The following is a 20,518-nucleotide window of genomic DNA, read 5'->3' on the forward strand; positions in this document are numbered from 1 at the left end:
CTACCTACGAGCTCTGCGTCTGAGGATGGGGTGGAGACTTTGGCGTCTGCTGTGGACCTAGATCTTGCCAGACCCTCAGACACAATGGATATAGGCTGCTGAGGCAATAGGTCAGTGGCAGCAGGCGACTCTGAGGCGTAAACTGCCTCATTGAAGGTTTCATGCTTTCCCAGTCTCATAGTGTCATCCTCCAGTGGAATTGCGGCGGTTTTTTCGACTGCCTGGCTGAGCTACGGCAGCTGTTGGCTTTACACCTGCTATCTGCATTGCCCTCTAGGAAACCTGGTTCCCGACAATGCGGACCCCTACCCTCTGCAGCTATAAGGGATATTACAGTAACTGTAGCAAGTATAATTGAGTGTCAGGTGGAGTTGGCGTTTATGTCCTAAACTCAGTCCTAAGTGAACATGTGCCCTTTCAAACCCCTCTTGAAGCTGTGGCTGTCAGAATGACAATTACGCAGGAAATAACTGTTTGCAATTTATATCTTCCTCCAGATGGTACAGTACCCATGAATGTATTAGCTGCACTGATTGATAAACTCCCTAAACCTTTCCTACTTTTGTGAGATTTTAATGCCCATAACGCCTTGCAGGGTGGCACCATGCTTACTGGCCGAGGCAGAGATGTCGAAACTTTACTGTCTCAGTTTGACCTCTGCCTCCTTAATACTGGGCCCGCCACACATTTCAGTGTGACTCAGGGTAGTTACTCGGCCAGTGATTTATCAATTTGTAGCCCAGGACTTTAACCATCTATCCACTGGAGAGCACATAATGATCTGTATGGTAGTGACCACGTTCTCATCTTCCTGTCACTTCCCAGCTTCAGGCCCATGGAGGCCTGCCCATATGGGCTTTAAACAAGGCAGACTAGGGAACTTTCACTTCAGCTGTCACCGATGAATCTCCCCCATACGGTAAAGTCGATGTGATGGTTGAGCAGATGACTATGACAATTGTTTCTGCTGCAGAAAATCCGATCCCTCGCTCTTTAGGGTGTCGCTGGAAGTCGCTGAAGCAATTAAGGAGCGTTGGCGAGCTCTACAGTGGCATAAGTTGCACTCTTCCCTGGAGCACCTCATAGCCTTTAAACAGCTCTGTGCCAGCATTCGCCAACTTATCAAACGATGGAAGCAGGAGTGTTGGGACAGATACATCTCGATCATTGGGTGCCATATGTCACCTTCCCAAGTCTGGGCAAATATCAAACGTGTTTTTGGGTACCAGGCCCCAACAGGTGTCCCCGGTGTTACGATAAATGACATGTTATCTACAGACGCAAACGCGATTGCCGAACACTTTGCTCGAGCCTCTGCGTCGGAGAATTACCCCCCATCCTTACGCACAGTCAAACGGCGGCTGGAAGGGAATGTCCTCTCATTCACTACACACCACAGTGAATCCTATAACGCCCCATTTACAGAGTGGGAGCTCCTCAGTGCCTTTGCACATTGCCCCGACACAGCTCCTGGGCCTGATCGGATCCACAGCCAGATGATTAAACATCTCTCATCTGACTCCAAGCGACATCTCGTCGTCATCTTCAACCGGATCTCATGCGATGGCGTCTTTCCATAGCAATGGCAGGAGAGCACCACCATTCTGGTGCTCAAACCCGGTAAAAACCCGCTTGATGTGGAAAGCTATCAGCCTCACCGACATTCTTTGTAAGCTACTGGAAAGTATATGTTGGTGGTTGGGTAGGGTCCAGGAGTCATGTGGCCTGCTGGCTCCATGTCGGGGCGACTTCCGCCAGGGTCACTCTACCACTGATAATCTCGTGTCCATAGAATCTGCCATCCGAACAGCCTTTTCCAGATGACAACACCTGGTTGCTGTCTTTCTTGACTTACGTAAAGCATACAACTCGACCGGGTGACATCATATCCTTGCCACATTGTATCAGTGAGGTCTCCGGGGCCCTTTCCCAATTTTTATCCCAAACTTCCTGTTGCTCCATACTTTCCATGTGCAAATTGGTGCTTCCTATAGTTCCATCCGTATCCAGGAGAATGGAGTCCGGCAGGGCTCTGTATTGAGTGTCTCTCAATTTTTAGTGGCCATTAACAGTCTAGCAGCAGCTGTCGGGCCCTCCATCTCACCTTCTCTCTTTGCAGACGACTTCTGCAGTTTGTACTGCGCTCCAATCTTGGGGTTTGCTGAGCGGAGTCTACAGGGAGCCATCCACAAGGCGCAGTCATGGGCTCTAGCCCACAGCTTCCAGTTTTTAGCCGCACAGTCATGTGTCATGCACTTCTGTCGGTGTCGTACTGTTCATCCAGAACCAGCACTTTACCTTAATGACGATCCACGCACTGTAGTGGAGATATATCGATTCTAGGACTGGTTTTTGATGCTCGATTGACTTGGCTCCCTCATCTTCGTCAGCTTAAGCAGAAGTGCTGGCAGCACCTCAGTGCCCTATGTTGCCTAAGCAACACCAATTGGGGTGCAGATCGCTCTACGATGCTGCGGCTCTACAGAGTCCTTCTCCAATCCTGAATTGACTATTGGAGTTTGGTTTATGATTTGACAGTGCTTTCAGCTTTGTATTTACTCGATGCTGTGCACCACTGCGGGGTTCAACTAGTGACAGGACCTTTTAGAATAAGTGCGGTGTCCAGCATACTGGTGGAGGCTGGGGTCCTTCCATTGTAGATCAGATGTGCGTAACTGCTTTCCAGTTACACAGCACACATTCGTAGTACCCCTGAGCATCTGAATTACCGTCTCCTTTTCCACCCACAGCAGTCCATCTCGCGCATCAGTGGCCCAGGTTGGGGCTAACGATTGCAGTTCGCGTACGGTCCCTTCTCTCTGAACTAGTCCTTCCCTTTACCACCTCTACTTGCGGTCTGTTCACGTACGCCTCCATGGTGTACGCCTCGGCCGCAGCTTTGTCAGGACCTTGCACGTGGCTCTAACAACTCCATTAATCCTGCAGCTCCCCGCTGTCATTTCTTCTCGATTCTTGGTGTGTTCTGGGGCTCTGAAGTGGTTTACACCGGCGGCTCGATCTTTGATGGTTGCACTGGCTTTGCCTATGTTCACAGTGGCCATATTGAACAGCATTCCTTACCTGATGGCTGCTCTGTATTCACTGCAGAGCTGGTGGCCATTTCTCGTGCACTTCAGTATCTCCATTCATGCCCTGGGGAGTTTTTTCTTTTATGTACTGACTCATTGAGCAGCCCAAAAACTATCGACCAGAGCTACCCTCGTCATCCTTTGGTAGTGTCCATTCAGGAGTCCATCTATGCTCTGGAACGGTCCAGTCGTTCAGTGGTGTTCGTCTGGACCCCTGGTCGTGTCGGAATCCGCGGAAATGAACTTGCTGACATGCTGGCCAAACAGGCTACACGGAAACCACTTCTGGAGATGGGCATCCCCGCAACTGGGCTGAGTTTGTTATTACGCCGCAAGGTTTTTCAGCTTTAGGAGACGGAATGGCAAAATCTCAGTATGCACAACAAACTGTGAGCCATTAAGGGGACCACAAATGTGTGAAAGTCCTCAATGAGGGTGTCTCGCAGGGACTCTGTGTTTCTCTGCATTGGCCATGCATCGGCGACCCACGACTACCTCCTGCGCCGTGAAGACCCACCTCAGTATTGGTGCGGTGCCCTGTTGACAGTGGCTCATCTTCTTCTGCTATGTCCTTCTCTGGCTACCCTGTGACTTCATGTTCAGTTGCCAGACTCATTATCATTGATTTTAGCAGACAATGCCTCGTCGCCTGATTTGGTTTTATGTTTCATCCGTGAGGGTGGATTTTATCATTTGATCTGAGTTTTAGTGCCTTTCCTTTGTCCCTGTGTATCCTCCACGCTAGTGCTTTTAGGGTGAAGGTTTTAATGTGTTAGGGTGGCCGGCTCTTCCTTTTTATTTTCGTAGTCGGTCAGCCACTGTAAACTGCTTCCTTGTTTTACTCTCTTCTAACTGTTTCTTGCATCTCTGTTGCTCTCTTCTCCTCTTTCGTTCCTTTTAGTGTTTGTTGCCTTTCCATTTTTGTTGTGATCTTTCCTTTCTTTCCGTTTTGTGTTATATGTCTCGTCTATTTTATTCTCACACTTGTGGCATTGTTTTATTAGGAATATGGGACCGATGACCTCATAGTTTGGTCCCTTTCCCCCTCTGTTAAACCAACCAACCATACAACCAGAATCTCTTTGGATTTTCTGCCAGGTTTTGAGACAAAGTTTCATTGTGGAAACTATTATAAGCATCTCACATTGAAGTCCACACTAAATTTTGAGCTTCTGTAAAAGATAGCCAATGGTGGGGATTTTGCATCTGTTTGAATTTGGCATGTTTGTTTCATTGTTCCTGCAACAGTGTTCTGACTCATTTTGTGTATCAAGGATGATCAGCTCCATTGTTTGTTAATTCATTTGGTATAAATCTCTTAATTTCTGCTGATACTGTTTCTTTGAAATCAAGCCACATCTGGTCTACACTTATACTGTACTGTGAGCACAAGACATGTAACTTTTCGGTGTTATGAAATAACTGTCTGCATTTGTTCAAATTTCTGAAGTTGCAGACACTATGTGCTTATCTGGAGCAGCTTACTTTCATTTTCTCCATGCCACACTTTACACACATACTGTCCACTGTATTTTGTGCTGTATATCACAACCTCTGATTTCAATATAATGGAGCTCCAGAAACAGCTAGCCGGCCGCTGTGGCTGAGCGGTTCTAGACACTTCAGTCTGGAACTGCGCTGCGGCTATGGTCGCAGGTTGAAATCCTGCTTCGGGCATGGATGTGTGTGATGTCCTTAGGTTAGTTAGGTTTAAGTAGTTCTAAGTCTAGGAGACTGGACTGATGAGCTCAGATGTTAAATCCCATAGTGCTTAGAGCCATTTGAACCAGAAACAGCTTAATATTGCTGTGTAATCACAGATAATAGTTAACTTTGAAGAACATGAGGTAAGCTGAGGAGGACCTATGGAATAGGCAGTGCATGGTCCAGCTTTAATACCCATTCTTTTCTCTTTGGAGGCATAGTGAGTATTTGATTTACATTACTCAAATTGCTACCGGAGCTGAGCCGATTGCTTAAATCAGTGATTTGTTTCACAACATGAAACAAAATCGTGTCTTGGTTGACAGATGTTCAGTGAAACATCAGACATAAATCTGTTTTAATTATAGCCACTGTGGTATGAGTAAGCCCATCAATGTTGGTGTTTGACTTGAATATAGCTAGTGGTGGAAGAAATTTCCGCCTGTAGTATTTCCCCGGTAAACAAAACAGAGATGATAGTTTAAAAATTTTGACTATCAGATATTAAACAAATTTAGTAGATTAAATAAAATCTCTCCACATCCATTGACTCGTTTAATTAGGGCATATGAAAATGTTGGTATTCAGACAGAAGCTGTTGTTATATGAAACCTAGGCACACAGGATTCTCTATTCTATTATAAAATTTCTAGGAAAGTGGGTATTAGGATATAGAATATTAAGAAACACGTATCTTTAAGCTGCAGGTTGTTCATATAAAAAACAGAAACGAGTCAGAGGAAAAGTTTTATGAGGCCATATCTCCAAGTGGTCCCCTTTTGAGCATCAGCAGTGGTTTGAGATCTTGTTTGAGTAATATTATTAAATGTGTATAAAATTAGAAAAGGGGGGACGTGGAGATATTTGGGCTATCCCTCAGCCTGTTGACATATATTTGCAGAGCGAGAAAGAGGGTGAGGGAGGACAGAGCTGTCTGCTGTGTGAACTGACTGTCATAGGGACTATGTAATTCTTTTTAGATTTTTCTTGATCTCTTACATATGGTTTTTTTAATAAAAAGTGTGAGTTTAAGTCCTTTATAACTATTTACAAAAGGTTCATTCTGTTACAGATGAAATGCTACGGCGTCGTCAGTTCTACAGTGTGCATTCAGATTCAAAGCCAGAACTTCCTGAGCAGAGAGGTGAAATAAAAAATGACTCCATTTTTTATTCTCCTGATGAATATGTGAAAATATCATTGCAGTATCACAGCACTTTTGAGGGCGAGGGTAGCTGTGCAGATTTACAGGTATACAAATATATTGCCTCCTCTCTATAAATTTTGTTGTAATTTATATTGAGCAGCTTTAATCAGTGTGGCCAAAAAATTTGGTTAACCTGAATAATTTATTTTTCATTATGATTGAGTTCTTTCAACATCTTATTAATGTAGATTTATCTCTTCTATCTCGCCATACTCAATTACTCGGGTTACGTAAATGACTTCAATGTTGAGGACTAAGCCATTTTAATTTACCAGTTCTTTTGTTTACCATTGTTTAATAAAAGCTGTTCATTTTTCTTATGGAACAGATCAGTGAGTAAAACATGTAATCTTTCCTTGTTGTTGCTAATCTGTTCTGTGTAAAAGTCTTCATCTGTGCCTAACAAGTGCAATCTACATCTACTTCAAACTGCTTACCGTAATCAAGTCTGCCCCCCCCCCCCTCACACCCCTTGCAATACTGCCCCCTCTCCCCTCTTGCACTTGTTCTCCCCCCTCGCTCCCTCCCTCCCACATTCCATTAGCAAATTAATTGTTCTTTGATGTCAAAGTATGTGTCCTGTCACCTACCCTTCTTTAAATCAGGGTGTGCCATCAACTTCTGTTCTCCCCAATTTGATTCAGTACCCTTTCATTAGTTACTTAATCTAGCCATCTAATCTTCTGCATTTTCCTGTAGCACCGCATTTCAAAAGCTTTTATTTTCCTATTGCTTTGCTATGTATCATCCACGTATTACTTCCATGGAAGCTATCATTCCACACAAATACTTTCAGGAAAGACTTTAACACTTACACGAGGGTTGGAACTTTAATACTGACAACTATTTATTTACAGCTTCCAGAATGAGATTTTCACTCTGCAGCGGAGTGTGTGCTGATATGAAACTTCCTGGCAGATTAAAACTGTGTGCCGGACCGAGACTCGAACTCGGGACCATTGCCTCTTGCGGGCAATTGCTCTACCAACTGAGCTACCCGAGCACGACTCGCGCCCCATCCTCACAGCTTTACTTCTGCCAGTCTCTCGTCTCCTACCTTCCAAACTTAACAGAACCTCTCTTGTGAACCTTGCAGAACTACCACTCCTGAAAGAAAGGATATTGCGGAGACATGGCTTAGCCACAGCCAGGGGGATGTTTCCAGAGTGAGATTTTCACTCTGCAGTGGAGTGTGCGCTGATATGAAACTTCCTGGTAGATTGAAACTGTGTGCCGGACCAAGACTCGAACTTGGGACCTTTGCCTTTTGCGGGCAAGTGCTCTACCAACAGCTTGTACAAAATAGATAAGTGTTTAAAAGTTTTACTGACCTTCAAAGTAGTCACCAGCATTATGTATAACCAGTTGCCGGCGATGTGGAAGTCATAAGATACTCGTAGCAGTGCCAGTTGTGTTGACAGTTTGAGCAGCGTGGTCTAGTGCCCGATGAATTTGTAGCAGTTCTGAAGCGAATGCCGTGAAGTGTTTCCTTCAGTTCAGAAATCAAGTTGAACTCACAAGGACTTAGGTCAGGGGAGTGCAGTAGGTGGTATGGCACTTAGCAGCCCCATCAGTCAAACAAATCGGTAACAGCTTGCATTGTACGTGCTTGAGCATTGTCCTGCAAAATGATGGTCATGTCTGCAGTAAGTGTCATCACTTCTGTCTGTAAGCTGGTCGTAAGTTGTTCCAAAAATGAACAGCATAGAGACAGAAATGATGACACTTTCTGCAGGACCTGGCCATAATTTTGCAGGACAATGCTTAAGCACGTACAGTGCAAACTGTTACTGATTTGTTTGACTGATGGGGCTGCTAAGTGTTATACCACTTGCCACACTTCTCCGACTTAAGCCATCATGAGTTCAACTCGATTTCTAAATTGAAGGAAACACTTCACATTATTTGCTTCAGAACTGCTACAAATTTGTCGGGCAATAGACGGCGCTGCTCGAACTGTCAACACATCTGAGGCTGCTAAGAGTATCCTATGACTTCCATATTGCTGGCAATGGGTTATACACAATGCTGCTGACTACTTTGAAGGTCAATAAAACTTTGAAACACGTATCTATTTTGTACGAGCTATAAATAAATAATTGCTACTATTAAAGTTGCTACCCTCATATATATATTCAGTGTCAACACATTTCTCTTTTTCAGAAAGCTCCTGCTTGCTATTGACACTCTCTGTTGTATATTGTTTTATGTCTTCTTTATGTCTACCATCATCAATTATTTTTCTCAACAACAGCAAAACCCATCAGCTATTTTCTGTCTCTCATTCCATAGTCTAATTCCCTCGTGAAAGACTGTACTCCATCACCCTTGTTTTACTTTTGTTAGTTTACATTTTGGTAATCCCTTTTTCAAGGCATGTATTCCATTCAACTACTGTTCAGTCTCCTTTGCTGTCTCTGACAAAATTACAATGTCATTGCCAAACATCAGTGTTTTAATTTCATCTCATGTAATTAATTTCATTTCCAAATTTCTCCGTGGTTCTGTATACTGCTTGCTCAAGGTGAAGACTGAATAACATGGAAGACAGGCTACAGCCATGTTCCATTCACTTCACAACTCCCACCTTCATTTCAAGTCCGTTGACTCTTAGGATTGCATTCAGGTTTTTGTACGAGTTGTAGAGTATCTGTCATTACTTTTACTGTATTCCAGCTATCTTCAAAACTTCAAAGACGGTTTTTAAAAGACATCATGGTTACCTATGACTGTAAAAACTATTTATTCATACCTTTGACTGTAAAAACAACTTTTATTCATAACATCATTATTGCAATTACAAATGTGTAGTTATAATGAAGTGGGATACTGCAGTAATTGTTATTCAGCACATGGCAGAAGTTTAAAAAATTTCTAGTATGTATGTACGTCATTGACATGCCCCTATGCTGAGTATTTAACTTTGCTGTTATCTTTTGCTTAAATAACATGAGTTCACTACACATAGTCAATGCTAATGGCAAATGAGGCTGTCCATTAATAGAGTGAATCTGTGTACTGATTTAATGTTAGTTATGCAAAAGCTAATAGCAACATTAAATACTCAGCATATATATGTGATAATGACACAACTTTTGCAGTATACCACTTGATAATGGATACACAGCTGAGATTATGGTAGTGGGTTTTATGAACGGTCAAAGATGCCCATGGGATCTTTTAAAACATCTTATGACTGTGCACCACTGTCACAAATAGTTAATTTGAAGAGTGTATTCCAGTCAACCAGAAATTATTTTATGAGACAGTAAAATTTGGCTCTTAGTTGTGGCCGACTGTTTACTGTGCTCTGCTGTGCCCATGATCCAACAAGATAAATTAGTGGTAGGTGTCTAGAAAATTATACTTACCAACACTATTTATTGTTAATTTATTTATTGCCCATGATGTATTAGCATTGAGCCCTGTGATGAAATCTATGCTGTGGCAGATACTGAAACCATGAGCTACTACTTAAGTTTGGTGTTGCCATTATATTGAAATTAAAATCTGACCCAGCAGATATTTTTTGTACATAATTAATAGCCATTAGCAAGTTAGAGAATTTCTGGGTAACACTTGTTGGGTATTTTGGCAATCAGGTGATATACCAGAATGTTATTAGCAATATAATAATGTTAACATGTGGTACATTGGACTTTCCCTTTCCATTTATCCAAATGAATGTACTAGTTTTATTCAGAATTTTCACAACTGGCACACAAACGCGGAAGGAAAATATTTACTTTAGACGCATATCTATCAATTAGATAAAATTTTGTTTCAGTGTAAGTGATGAACTGACAAGTTATCTTCCTGCTACTGTTTTTAATTATGATTGTAGTTTGAAGTTCAAGTTGAGTGAAAGATAGAAGTTCCTGAATTTTATGTCGATGATTGTCATGTTAGGTGAGGTATCTGGCATGATAAAACTGGTCGTATTCAGTTGCGCATAGATGGACCTGACATGAAAATTATCAGCATAATGTTACAAACAACTCAGGACAGCAGGACAACAAAAATTAAAAGATGTTCCTTGATTAATATTGATTTTTTTGTGCATATATTTTTTGTTACTGATGTTGATTGCAGAGCTTTAAGACTTAATGTTAAAAACTAAAGTCCCTCTTTTTTTGTCTCAAATACCATTTGCAGCAGATGGAAGTTGTGCCAACAGTTTTTCTACCTTCAGAATCATATGGAATATTGTGTCCAATACTGTAGGTTGCTGGCATTTATGTGTGCAGGGAATACTAGTCTGCTATCACTCGTTTGGACAACTGGATGAGTCAGTGTGGGTGCTGCTATATGGGAATCAATGAAAAATTGCTACTCTCGTGTGATAAGCAAAAGAATGGCTCTAATCCAGAACCAAAAGCCAGTCAGTCTGTGCAGGGAACAAATATTTATTTAATTTTTCGGAGGTGAGAGGCACACTGCTAAGTAATGTAAAAAGTTTTTGGAATGTGTTCTGTGGAGAGAGGAAAACCAAATTGTCATGTAGTTGCACTCATGTGGGATATGGGCTTTAATTTCTTTATTTCTTTCACTCTCTGCTTCTAATGCTGTCATTTCATTTGATGCTGTTAGATCCATATGTGTGAAAATAGAGAGAAAAGGATTACCGTAAAGCATCAAATAATTGTCATTGTTCTATGTTGTCACTGCTTTTAACTTCAGTGTTATCACTGCTTTTAACTTCAGTGTTATTTGCCCTCCACTTCCCCCCCCCCCCCCCCCCCTATTCGGCCCAAGCCCCCCCGGCCCAAGCCCCGTCCCGGCACTAGTGTTGCTGAGATACGTTGTTTCTTCAAGGGCTTGCTTCTGAGATGAAGACTGCAGATAAGAAAATGTGTTGTTCTGCTGTGTGATGTTACCTCTTAAAACCCAATATGTGCTGTAATATTGTACATTGATTTTAAACCTAGTTATAAATATTTTTTGCTGTTTTTATTAATAACACATATGTAGACAAGATTTGTTATGTATTTATAATTTACATTAAATACTTTATTCATCATAACACGAGAGAGAGGAGAGATTTTTGTAGCAGAATAGTGTCTATAAATTACCTGTATCTGAAGCACTACAGAAAAGTTAATTACTGAGATGTTAAAGATACCTGAAAGGGAACAAAGTATGTAACCAATGTAGAATTTGCTCACTATAAAACTTCTAAGGCTTTCTGTGCATTGATGCTCTTAAAGGTGAAAGTTTTTGGAAGGTATGAGGGAATTGGAGCAGGAGCTATTTTGAAGTGAGACAATAGAATAGTATGAAAATGGCAGCAAAGAATTTTAGAGGCAATAGTGGTGAAGATGGTGCTAAATTAGTTCCCAGAAACTTGATGTGGAGAAAGAAATTAGTGTGTGTTTTATATGAATGTAACTCATTCAGTGGAAAATTTGTTGGAATGGAGAATGTTGGTCAAGGGAAGCTTTGAGGGGTCATATTTGTGCTTTATCCATGAATACTAAAAAGTGTGTCATTTTTGGGTGTAGAACGAATATATCGTAAAGAGATATTCTTTCTAGTATGAAATTAACTATCAAATTTTTAACATAGCTGTTTTGGATTATACATATCTTGAGAAACTGTCTACAGTTTTCATTGTTTAAATATCAGTAGTGGCTGGAGATATTTTTGTCAACGCTATCCCAGAATGGGCGACCAATACTGAGTCAGTGCTTAGATGTTGTATCATCTTGTTGTAATGCTTTTGGGTGAAAAGTAGTCATTAGATACAGGTTGTCTTTTTTGGGGACTGACTGAGGAGGGGGTGCTCATATTAATGGAATTGAAATTATTGTATGAGGAAAAGCGATTTCTCTTGTTTTTATCAAGTTTACTTGGTCTGTTATATTGACATCAATATGAATTGTCTGCAACCACTGTTGTACAGGGCCGACCCCATTCTCTACCCTCTGCCTTCTCACACCAACTCCCTCCCTGGCCTTTGTACTCGCAGTAACTGAAGAAGGTAGTTGGCAGTCATTAATATTGTTTGTTCAAAACATGGTACCAGTAGCCCATCTGAATATCAAGCAATTGATCTCTAATCCACTCTTGGGAGATAATGTAAAAAAAATTCACATTGATTCGAAGTATTTTAGCCACAATGGTAACGTGGAGCCGAGCAGTAGCATGAAGCAACAGAACTTTAACATGGAGCAGTATGATTAATTTTTGCGAATGTCTAGTAACATTTGTTCAAAGCTCAAGTGAATAAATTAGATGTAGTTAGGGAAAGGAAGATTTAATGTAAATGATTACATGAAGTATGCAGTTTTTAGTGACATAATGTGAAATTGGCATTTTATACGAAACATCCCAAAATTTAGCATTTTTCCCCATTCCCGTCAAAAAGTGTTGTAAATCGGAGGATAGCAGTTTGCTATACTGATAGCTGGTAAGAAAAAATTGAACTTACTTAGCCACTTGTAGTGTAAATAAACTCTTAAAAACAGAAAAAATTAAAACTTTAATAAACTTTCTACAGCAAAAAATATGATGATGGCAGCACTGCAAAAAACAAGATTTACTTATGTGTATCCTTTTAATCAGGTTATTTAAGGGAAGACCAGGTTTCATTGTAAACAAAAACATATTAAACTCAATAATAGAATTTAAGTCAACTAATGAAAGACTTTCAATACAAACGTTTGAATGTGCAAACAAAGTTTTTGGCAAAATGGTCAAAACACCCTAGACCACATTCTATCAGAAAAAAAAGTATTACTACTTGGAGACTTTAATGCACGAATTGCCAAAGAACGTCGGCACAGATCAGTAGTAGGAAAATTCCCTCCACATAAAAGAACCAGTGCAAACGGAGAAAGATTTATGGCTATGCAGGCAGCATAACATAGTACTAAAATTTACGTTCTTCAAAAAACTGCCTAGAAAACAAACTACATGGGCATCACCAAATCTGATTTGTGGTGAAAAACAACTCGGTCATGTTGCTGTAAGTAGACACTATGCAATGGAGGTACTCAATGTAAAAGTTGCCAAGAGCAACAGTTTAGATTCAGACAATATATCTAGAAATTCAAGGTTAGACCAATATTTAGAAAAAAAAAGAACCAATACCAACTGAGGAAGTTTGATGTACAGAAGTTATCTAGAGAAAATAATTACAAAATGCAGTTGGAAAAAGAATACCTAAATGTTGGGAACAACTTCAAAACTAAATTATTGGGACTGCAGAAGGAACTATCCCTCTTAAAAAGAAATGGAAACGTGCTTGATGAAATTATGATTGTGATGACAATGAGCCTGGAATATCTGGAAAGCAAATAAAAATGATAAGTACACAAAAAAATTATAGAAGTAGGGAAACGTGTATCAAAAGGCCTCGGAGAGATGGGTACCACTTATAAAAGATCAACTTAATCACACCTTAAGCAGCAATAGAGAAGGTAGAGGAAGAATGGAGAAGATCCATCAATAGTAAGTGTGTTCAACTAGGAAGAAACCCAAATAAAATCGCCATCGGTTGCCTGCCTTTTGTGGATGACATGGCGTTAATTACTCATTAACTGGATAATGCCACAGAACAAATCTCAGAACTACAGAAACAAGCAGACAAGATAGGACTAAAAGTATCATTTAAAAAAACACATTTCATGACAAATATCACTGATGATGCCCCTCCAAATCTTAAAATTCATAGCAACACAATATCAAAAACAAACTGTTGTAAATACCTAACAGAATGGATAAAATGAGAGGGCATTCCAAATGACAAAAACTGTATGTAACAAAAAAACTTCATCCTGAAACACAAAAATAAGACACTATCAAACAGTGGTACCGCCTAAAATACTGTATTCAGGAGAAACAATTAAGCTAACAAGATATGGGAATTTTGAAAAATTGGAAAAAGGTGATAGAAGAATTCTAATGAAAAAATTGATACCTAGAAATTATAGCAATGTTGAATACAAATTGCCCACATCTCGTGGTCGTGCGGTAGCGTTCTCGCTTCCCGCGCCCGGGTTCCTGGGTTGGATTCCCGGCGGGGTCAGGGATTTTCTCTGCCTCGTGATGGCTGGGTGTTGTGTTTTGTCCGTAGGTTAGTTAGGTTTAAGTAGTTCTAAGTTCTAGGGGACTGATGACCATAGATGTTGAGTCCCATAGTGCTCAGAGCCTTTTGAACCTTTTTTTTTTTTTTAAATACAAATTAATATCAAACAGAGAGCTCGATTTGAAAATGAAAAATATAACTCATGTAGTAAGGAAAAGAGGACTACATTTTTATGGACACACATACGGAATGAATAATAACAGGCTAACCAAGCAGATCTCCACCTTACTAAACAGCTACAATTTCAAACCTACATGGTACACTGAAATTGACAAAGATATGGAAAAAACATGAATTAGAATGGACATAATATATAAACAGAATACTTTCTAGAGAAGCAACACAAAAGGCAGGACTTCAGGACAGAAAGAGATCTGCAAAAGGAAGAAAGTGGACCCAGGAAGAAAAGGGACAACATTCTCTATGGATGTAGGTGGTCTGGGAGCAATGAAAATTAAAAACAGAGAAGCAAAACCAAAGTTGATTTATCGTACCCTTCAAAAGGGTTGCTCAAATCAATAAATAAAATAAAAAAGTTTTTCCTGTTCTTGGTCATAGTATGTAGTTACCATATTCTTTAAACTGAAGTTGAGTTTGCCAGCAACCTTTTCAAGGCTCCATAGACTTTTATTGTTGACTCTGTACTTCAGGCAGGAATTTTTTTCTGTGAACATCTCATTCACATAGACTGTGGTGCCTTCAGCATCAATTCAGTCCCATGTGAAATATTTGCTGATGGAAATTACCATGTTTTCAAATCCTGTAGCAAAATTTGCTAATATGTTCTTTAGTGAATCTTAAGAATAGCCTGCAAGTCAGAGAATATTGAATAAACTCATTCATTTATCCCCACTCATTTTTTTTAAATTATTTTCTTTGTTTGCTGTAATAACAGTATTTTCAGTGGTTTATGCTTACAACCTTGTTCTTAAAAAAATCTTTGATTGCCTTTCATATGTATCCATAAGTTACGAGCAGCTGTTTTGGACCATTCAATTAAGCTCACCTTCCAGTTGAGCTCAGTGTGGTAGAACTGGCCAGTTCAGTTGGCATTTGTATTAAAACCATTAAGAATCCTACATTTGTGTGTGTGTGTGTGTGTGTGTGTGTGTGTGTGTGTGTGTGTGTGTGTGTGTGTGTGAGAGAGAGAGAGAGAGAGAGAGAGAGAGAGAGAGAGAGAGAGAGAGAGAGAGGGGGGGGGGGGGGGGGGAGAAGAATTTTTCCATCCAAATTAGCTGCTTGTGGGTCTATTCTATTATGAAACCATTGATATTTCTGCTGCTCTGACCTGAATTACTCAGTATGTAAGAGATTGGTTAGGGAAAAATAATCACAATGAAATAAGACTCGCATACTGCAAGAGTTAAGAAGTCGTGGAGAAACATATTCTAAACACGTGAGAGACCCCTATATATTTGTGTATTCAAGACGTGTAAAACCTGCTGACACCCAAAAATGAAGGGGATACAGCCTCCAACTTTAAGTTAAAAGAGCAGAGACAGGGCTAGTGGGCATATATGTGAACAACTCAAAATGTTCAGTACCTGCCTTTCTTGTAGTTAATGTCCACAGTTGCTGTCAGAATTTTCAACCCTAGCCATTTGCAAAGTGATTTCATTTTGCAACATGCTTTACCCCCCCTCCCTTTCCCTCCTGTACTCCTTCTGCCCTCCCACATTTGCTACACTTTCTAGAAGAATTTGCTATATTTTGCTATGAAAGAATGTTATACATAAACCTGCCCTATATTTTGTGCCACATTTCATATTTACCCTTTTCTTGGTGTTTTAAATGGACTTGTTATATTAAGTTTTACATGGGAATGTATGTCTGGACACAGATGTTAACAGAAACTCTAAGCTTACATTTTAAGCCTGCTGATGCCTGTGTTAGGGGTGAAGCTTCCACCCAAATGATGAGCTCAGTTGGGACAGAGCTATAGTTCAATTGGTTGTGTATGTGAATGACAGGTGACACATTTTCGTTCCAGCACTCTTGTCAAAACATGTCAGGTCTCAGTTATTCAGTGGATGTTCATATAGTTGAACGCCATTTACTTTTAACAATTTTTGAAGAACATGCTGCTACACATGTACATACAATTGTTTGTAATACATGTCTTAAATATTGTCCAGATGACATAAAGGTACTTGAAGTTTGCCACTAAAAATGGGCATGTGCTCCAATACCAGTTCAGCACATTAAATTTGAAAAAAAATCCATGCAATTGATGTCAACATTTCAATCATCAAGAATGAAATTCCTTGGTTTTGTACGATCTGCATAACATGCACTGTGTAAAACATAACACTCCAACTTTGCAACTGAGACAAATAGTTTTAAAATATTTGCTGTAAATCTGCGTGTCCTATTAATTTTTAACACTGTCATATATTTATTTGCCAACTAAGAGGCTCTGTGATTTCATTTTATGATTCACCTCTCCCGATGCACCACACCATTCTTAACTCATATTTTAGAACAGGCAGTGTACGGAGAGGGGAGTTACTCTTTCTACATTTCCATAGAATAGAGTTTCTGAATGCTATACTGTGTAAGGAGCTGTGTTTTCTCAGTACAGGCAGATGACATGTCAGCAGTGCAGCAAAATCCTTCTTTGTCATTGAGTACTCAAGTTCTGCTCGTGTACTCTTACAATTTCTGCTCAGTTGAAATAGTTCATGATTTGCATTCCAGTGACCACTTCCCCTGCGGCATAGTGTGGATTTCTGCCATTTGGTACAAACCCTAAATTTGTCACCCCCCTATTTTTGCAGTTTAGCAAAAAAGTCAGTGATACTCTGTTGCTACTACATATTTCTTCAAAATAAAACATCTATTAAATTAAATTTTTACTTTGCATTTTTTTGCAATGCAAACTCTCTTAACACATCCATCAATTTTAATTTGTACCTCTTGTTTAATTACCAATATAGTTAGATCTCTTAATTTCAATGTGGACATTTTAGATCTTAAATAATTTTTGATCAGTTTCAAATTAGAGAAGCTTCTCTCATAACTGACATTACTTATGGGAGCTGTGAGGAATATTCTCAGCATTATAACTACACTGGTCTCCAAAATTAAAGCAACAAATCAGTATTTCCCCATTCTGTGTCTAATTCACGACGCAATCATACAAACTGTCAACAGACGTCCTTATGATCGTATTCTGCATGGAAGGTGGCATTCTGGTCAATGGACAACCACGCCAGTGATGTCAGAACACCTATAAAATGGGTTAGTGTTTGACAGGTAGTTCATCATCCACAATTGCTGTGTACCCAGTCACAGACAGTGCAGTATGGCACAGAAGACACCTGCCAGACTGTCTGCAGTGGAGAACCGTATGAAGAATGGAAGCAGTACAGTCGCAAACTGATGTGACCTGATCGCTTACTGTGAATCCTTCTGTTGTTTCTCGCACATGGTGACAGTTTGTAGAGACCAAAACTGTATCCTGAAGACCAGGGCTGGGCCAACCATCTCTGACATCAGAAAAAGAGGACCGTTATTTGGCTATAAGAGCATGACAGTACAGCCTTAGTACTGCACGGCAACTGGTATCTCACCCCACAGCATCCACTGGACATGTTGCATTGAGGCAAATGGTGTACAATAAATAGGCTTCTGTAGAGTGGCCTTTACTGTCGGAGACCCACTGTATGTGTACCTCTGATGCGTCTTCACAGAAGGGAATGTCTAGAATGGAGTCATCAGCGTGCCACCCTGATGGTTGAACAAGGGCCAATGTTCTTTTCACAGATGAGTCCCGATTTGGTGTGGAGAGTGATACTTGACAGATTTGCATCCGGAGGGAATGTAGAGTTTTGAGGCCCAAATACTGTGAAAAGAGACTGATATCAAGAAGGATCCCTAATGGTGTGGACAGGGATTATGTTAACCACACAAATAATTCTTCACGAAATTGTATGGGTGAATCGGCAAGGTTTAACTGCTGTCGGCTATCATTACGAGATCTTGGGACTTTTGTGCAGTTGTTGTGAGGTGCTGTGGGCTCAAACTTAGGAATGATGTACGATAATGCTTGACCTCATAGAGAACAGATGGTTGATGTTCTTTTGGAAATGGAAGATACTGCACCCATGGCGGGCCTGCTTGCTCTCTTGATTTGAATCCCATAGAGCACGTCTGGGACGCACGCACAGGGAGATGGGTTGCATCATGTCAGCTTCTGCCAACCACTCTCACCATGACATTGATGACATCATTCACATCATGCACCATCATTGCCGTGCCTGTATTGCTGCCTGAGGTGGTCACAACCCATACTGAGCACATTAACCAGTTGTCAGGATGTGTGTGAAAATCCATTAAGTTGGAAAAAATGTCGAACATTTTTGTCTACTGTATGCATGTTGCAGTTGCTTACATTCTGTATTCTTTACATTGTTTCTTCTTTTTATCACCTGTTTTTTGCGACAAAATAAATGAAACCTTGCAAAATTTCCTTTTGTTGCTTTATTTTTGCACACCAGAGTATATTAGGTAACCCCCCTTCAAGTAGGGACTACAACATAAACTTCCATAATCGCAGTGGACCAGAAGCAAGAAGTTTTTTCTTAGAGTTTGTTGTAGTTATAGTAGCCTGTAGACACTCTCGTACTTATGTAAGTCCTCTCTGTCAGTATCTTAAGAAGCTGGGTCGAGGTTGCATTCTTCATCGATGCCAAGTGTTATTACAAGCCTTAGGAAAGCATATTTTCCAGTTAACTTCATGCGCTGCCAGTATCTTTCTAGAATTTCAGCAGTTACTCTAAAAAAAATTTCATTTTAAATCATATTTTTACGATCTCTATGTCCATAAATGTGCTGCCTCCTAATTTGTGTTGGAGGTTTAATAGAAGAGCCAAGTTCTTTACACAAGCTTTTAGTTTAACTTAAAGGCTTATCTACAAATTTCTTCCATTTCTTCTCCAGTCCCATCAGCAAGTTGGTTATTTTTAGAGCACACTGAAATGCATTAAGACCTTCCATATGCAAAAAAATTTGGGCATCATTCACTTCAAGCAGTACCGATTGCCAGAGACTCTAAAACCATAGAAATGAAAATGATTGCTTTGTGACCAACCAAGTTCCTGCAGCCAATCATGTGTTCAAGTATTTGTCTATTTCTGTTAGCTTCTCTAGCATTGTCAAAATTTCTTTGTAACAATTTCGTGTCGTGTTTACTGCATCCAGTTCACATCAAGTACTGAATCATTGGAAGAATAAAACTTATATGTATTCAGTTAGTTTGTGTTATCAAACAAATGACAACAGCAGCACATTAATGACACTTTGGAAGGATAATAAGTTGTCTAAGTGTGTAAAACATTTTTATCATTTGTCAATGTGTGCCAAAACTATTCTTGCATTAGCCATCTCTTTGACAATAGTTTTGAAGTGATAGGAGTCTATTCTGACTTTCTCATGTGTGGTACTTCTGGCCCATGAGCAGGGTCTGTGTTAAGGTGCAAAAATACTTTGAGACCTTGCCATATTAATAGCAGTTACATGTTGGAATATACATTTGTATACCATTTTCCAGTATTGTTTCTGACAAAATCAGACCTAATTGATGTGGTTACAGTTTGTTCTAGTGCTTCAATTTCAGCTATCAGATTGGAAGCACTTGAAGCTGACAAATTCGTAGTATTGGTTACAGGTCGTAGTGAGGTTTTAGTGCTAGATTACCTGTACTATTCCAGCTACTTCTTGGTTTTGAGCAACACTAGCCTGTGAAGAACTCACACATGATGACCCTGCCATAGATTTTGGTGTCTCGCAAGAAACTTTCACAAGCTTTAGTATAGTCCATTCATTTTTTTCTCATACTTTCCCCCTTGGCTTTCTTCTTATTTCAGTTTGATGCTCCTTTCTCTCATACCCTTTTCCTAGGTTGGTGGGGATATAACAACACAAAACCATGATTGAAATAAAAAATAATCCTACCACGAACATGTGGCATGTGCATAAAATTAAATTACATATAGTTCAATATGTTCAAATGAATGAACAACTTTCTACATAGGTAAAATACAAGTAGTATTTTTGTTTAGGCAAAATCTTATAACTACTTTAAACCAGTTCCACTTGTCCAAGTACCTGTGTAGTCCCAATGACAGTACAGTTATATGATGCTGCACAGACAGGATTATCCACCCCAGCTGCTCTCTGTTGCCTTGCACATCTGTGCTTTCCGTGGCCTTCTCTGCACAGCACTCATTATGCCACTGCACTTCCCCACCTCTTTTTCCTGTTTTAAATACGAGGACAGTATTGAGGAATGAATGGATCAATTGACAAGCGTGACACGTGATGATGCTGAAGAATCTATCTCAAAGTCCTCAAATCACCTTAAGAGACAAACATTATCTTCTTTGTAATAAGTGTCACTGTGTAATTAGGCAAGGTGTTTAGCTCTGT

At 40.0% G+C, this 20,518-nt stretch overlaps 1 protein-coding gene and 1 non-coding gene across 4 annotated transcripts in view; one reads left to right on the forward strand and one right to left on the reverse strand.

Annotated features, from left to right (window-relative positions):
* Positions 1-20,518, forward strand: part of LOC126297827 (uncharacterized) — a 70,276-nt gene that overhangs the window by 32,803 nt on the left and 16,955 nt on the right. For 2 of the 3 annotated variants that reach the window (XM_049989071.1, XM_049989070.1), the window contains exon 4: positions 5,866-6,044. In XM_049989071.1, coding sequence (XP_049845028.1) covers positions 5,866-6,044 — 179 coding nt within the window. Of the gene's footprint in view, positions 1-5,865; positions 6,045-10,325; positions 10,425-20,518 lie in introns of those variants that run through there. The other variant, XM_049989072.1, reaches the window with a different exon arrangement.
* Trnal-caa (transfer RNA leucine (anticodon CAA)) lies at positions 6,930-7,004 on the reverse strand. The gene has a single exon. It is a non-coding gene; the product is annotated as a tRNA-Leu (tRNA).

The sequence above is a fragment of the Schistocerca gregaria genome, chromosome X, assembly GCF_023897955.1.
Source record: "Schistocerca gregaria isolate iqSchGreg1 chromosome X, iqSchGreg1.2, whole genome shotgun sequence".
NCBI classification, from domain to species: domain Eukaryota; kingdom Metazoa; phylum Arthropoda; class Insecta; order Orthoptera; family Acrididae; genus Schistocerca; species Schistocerca gregaria.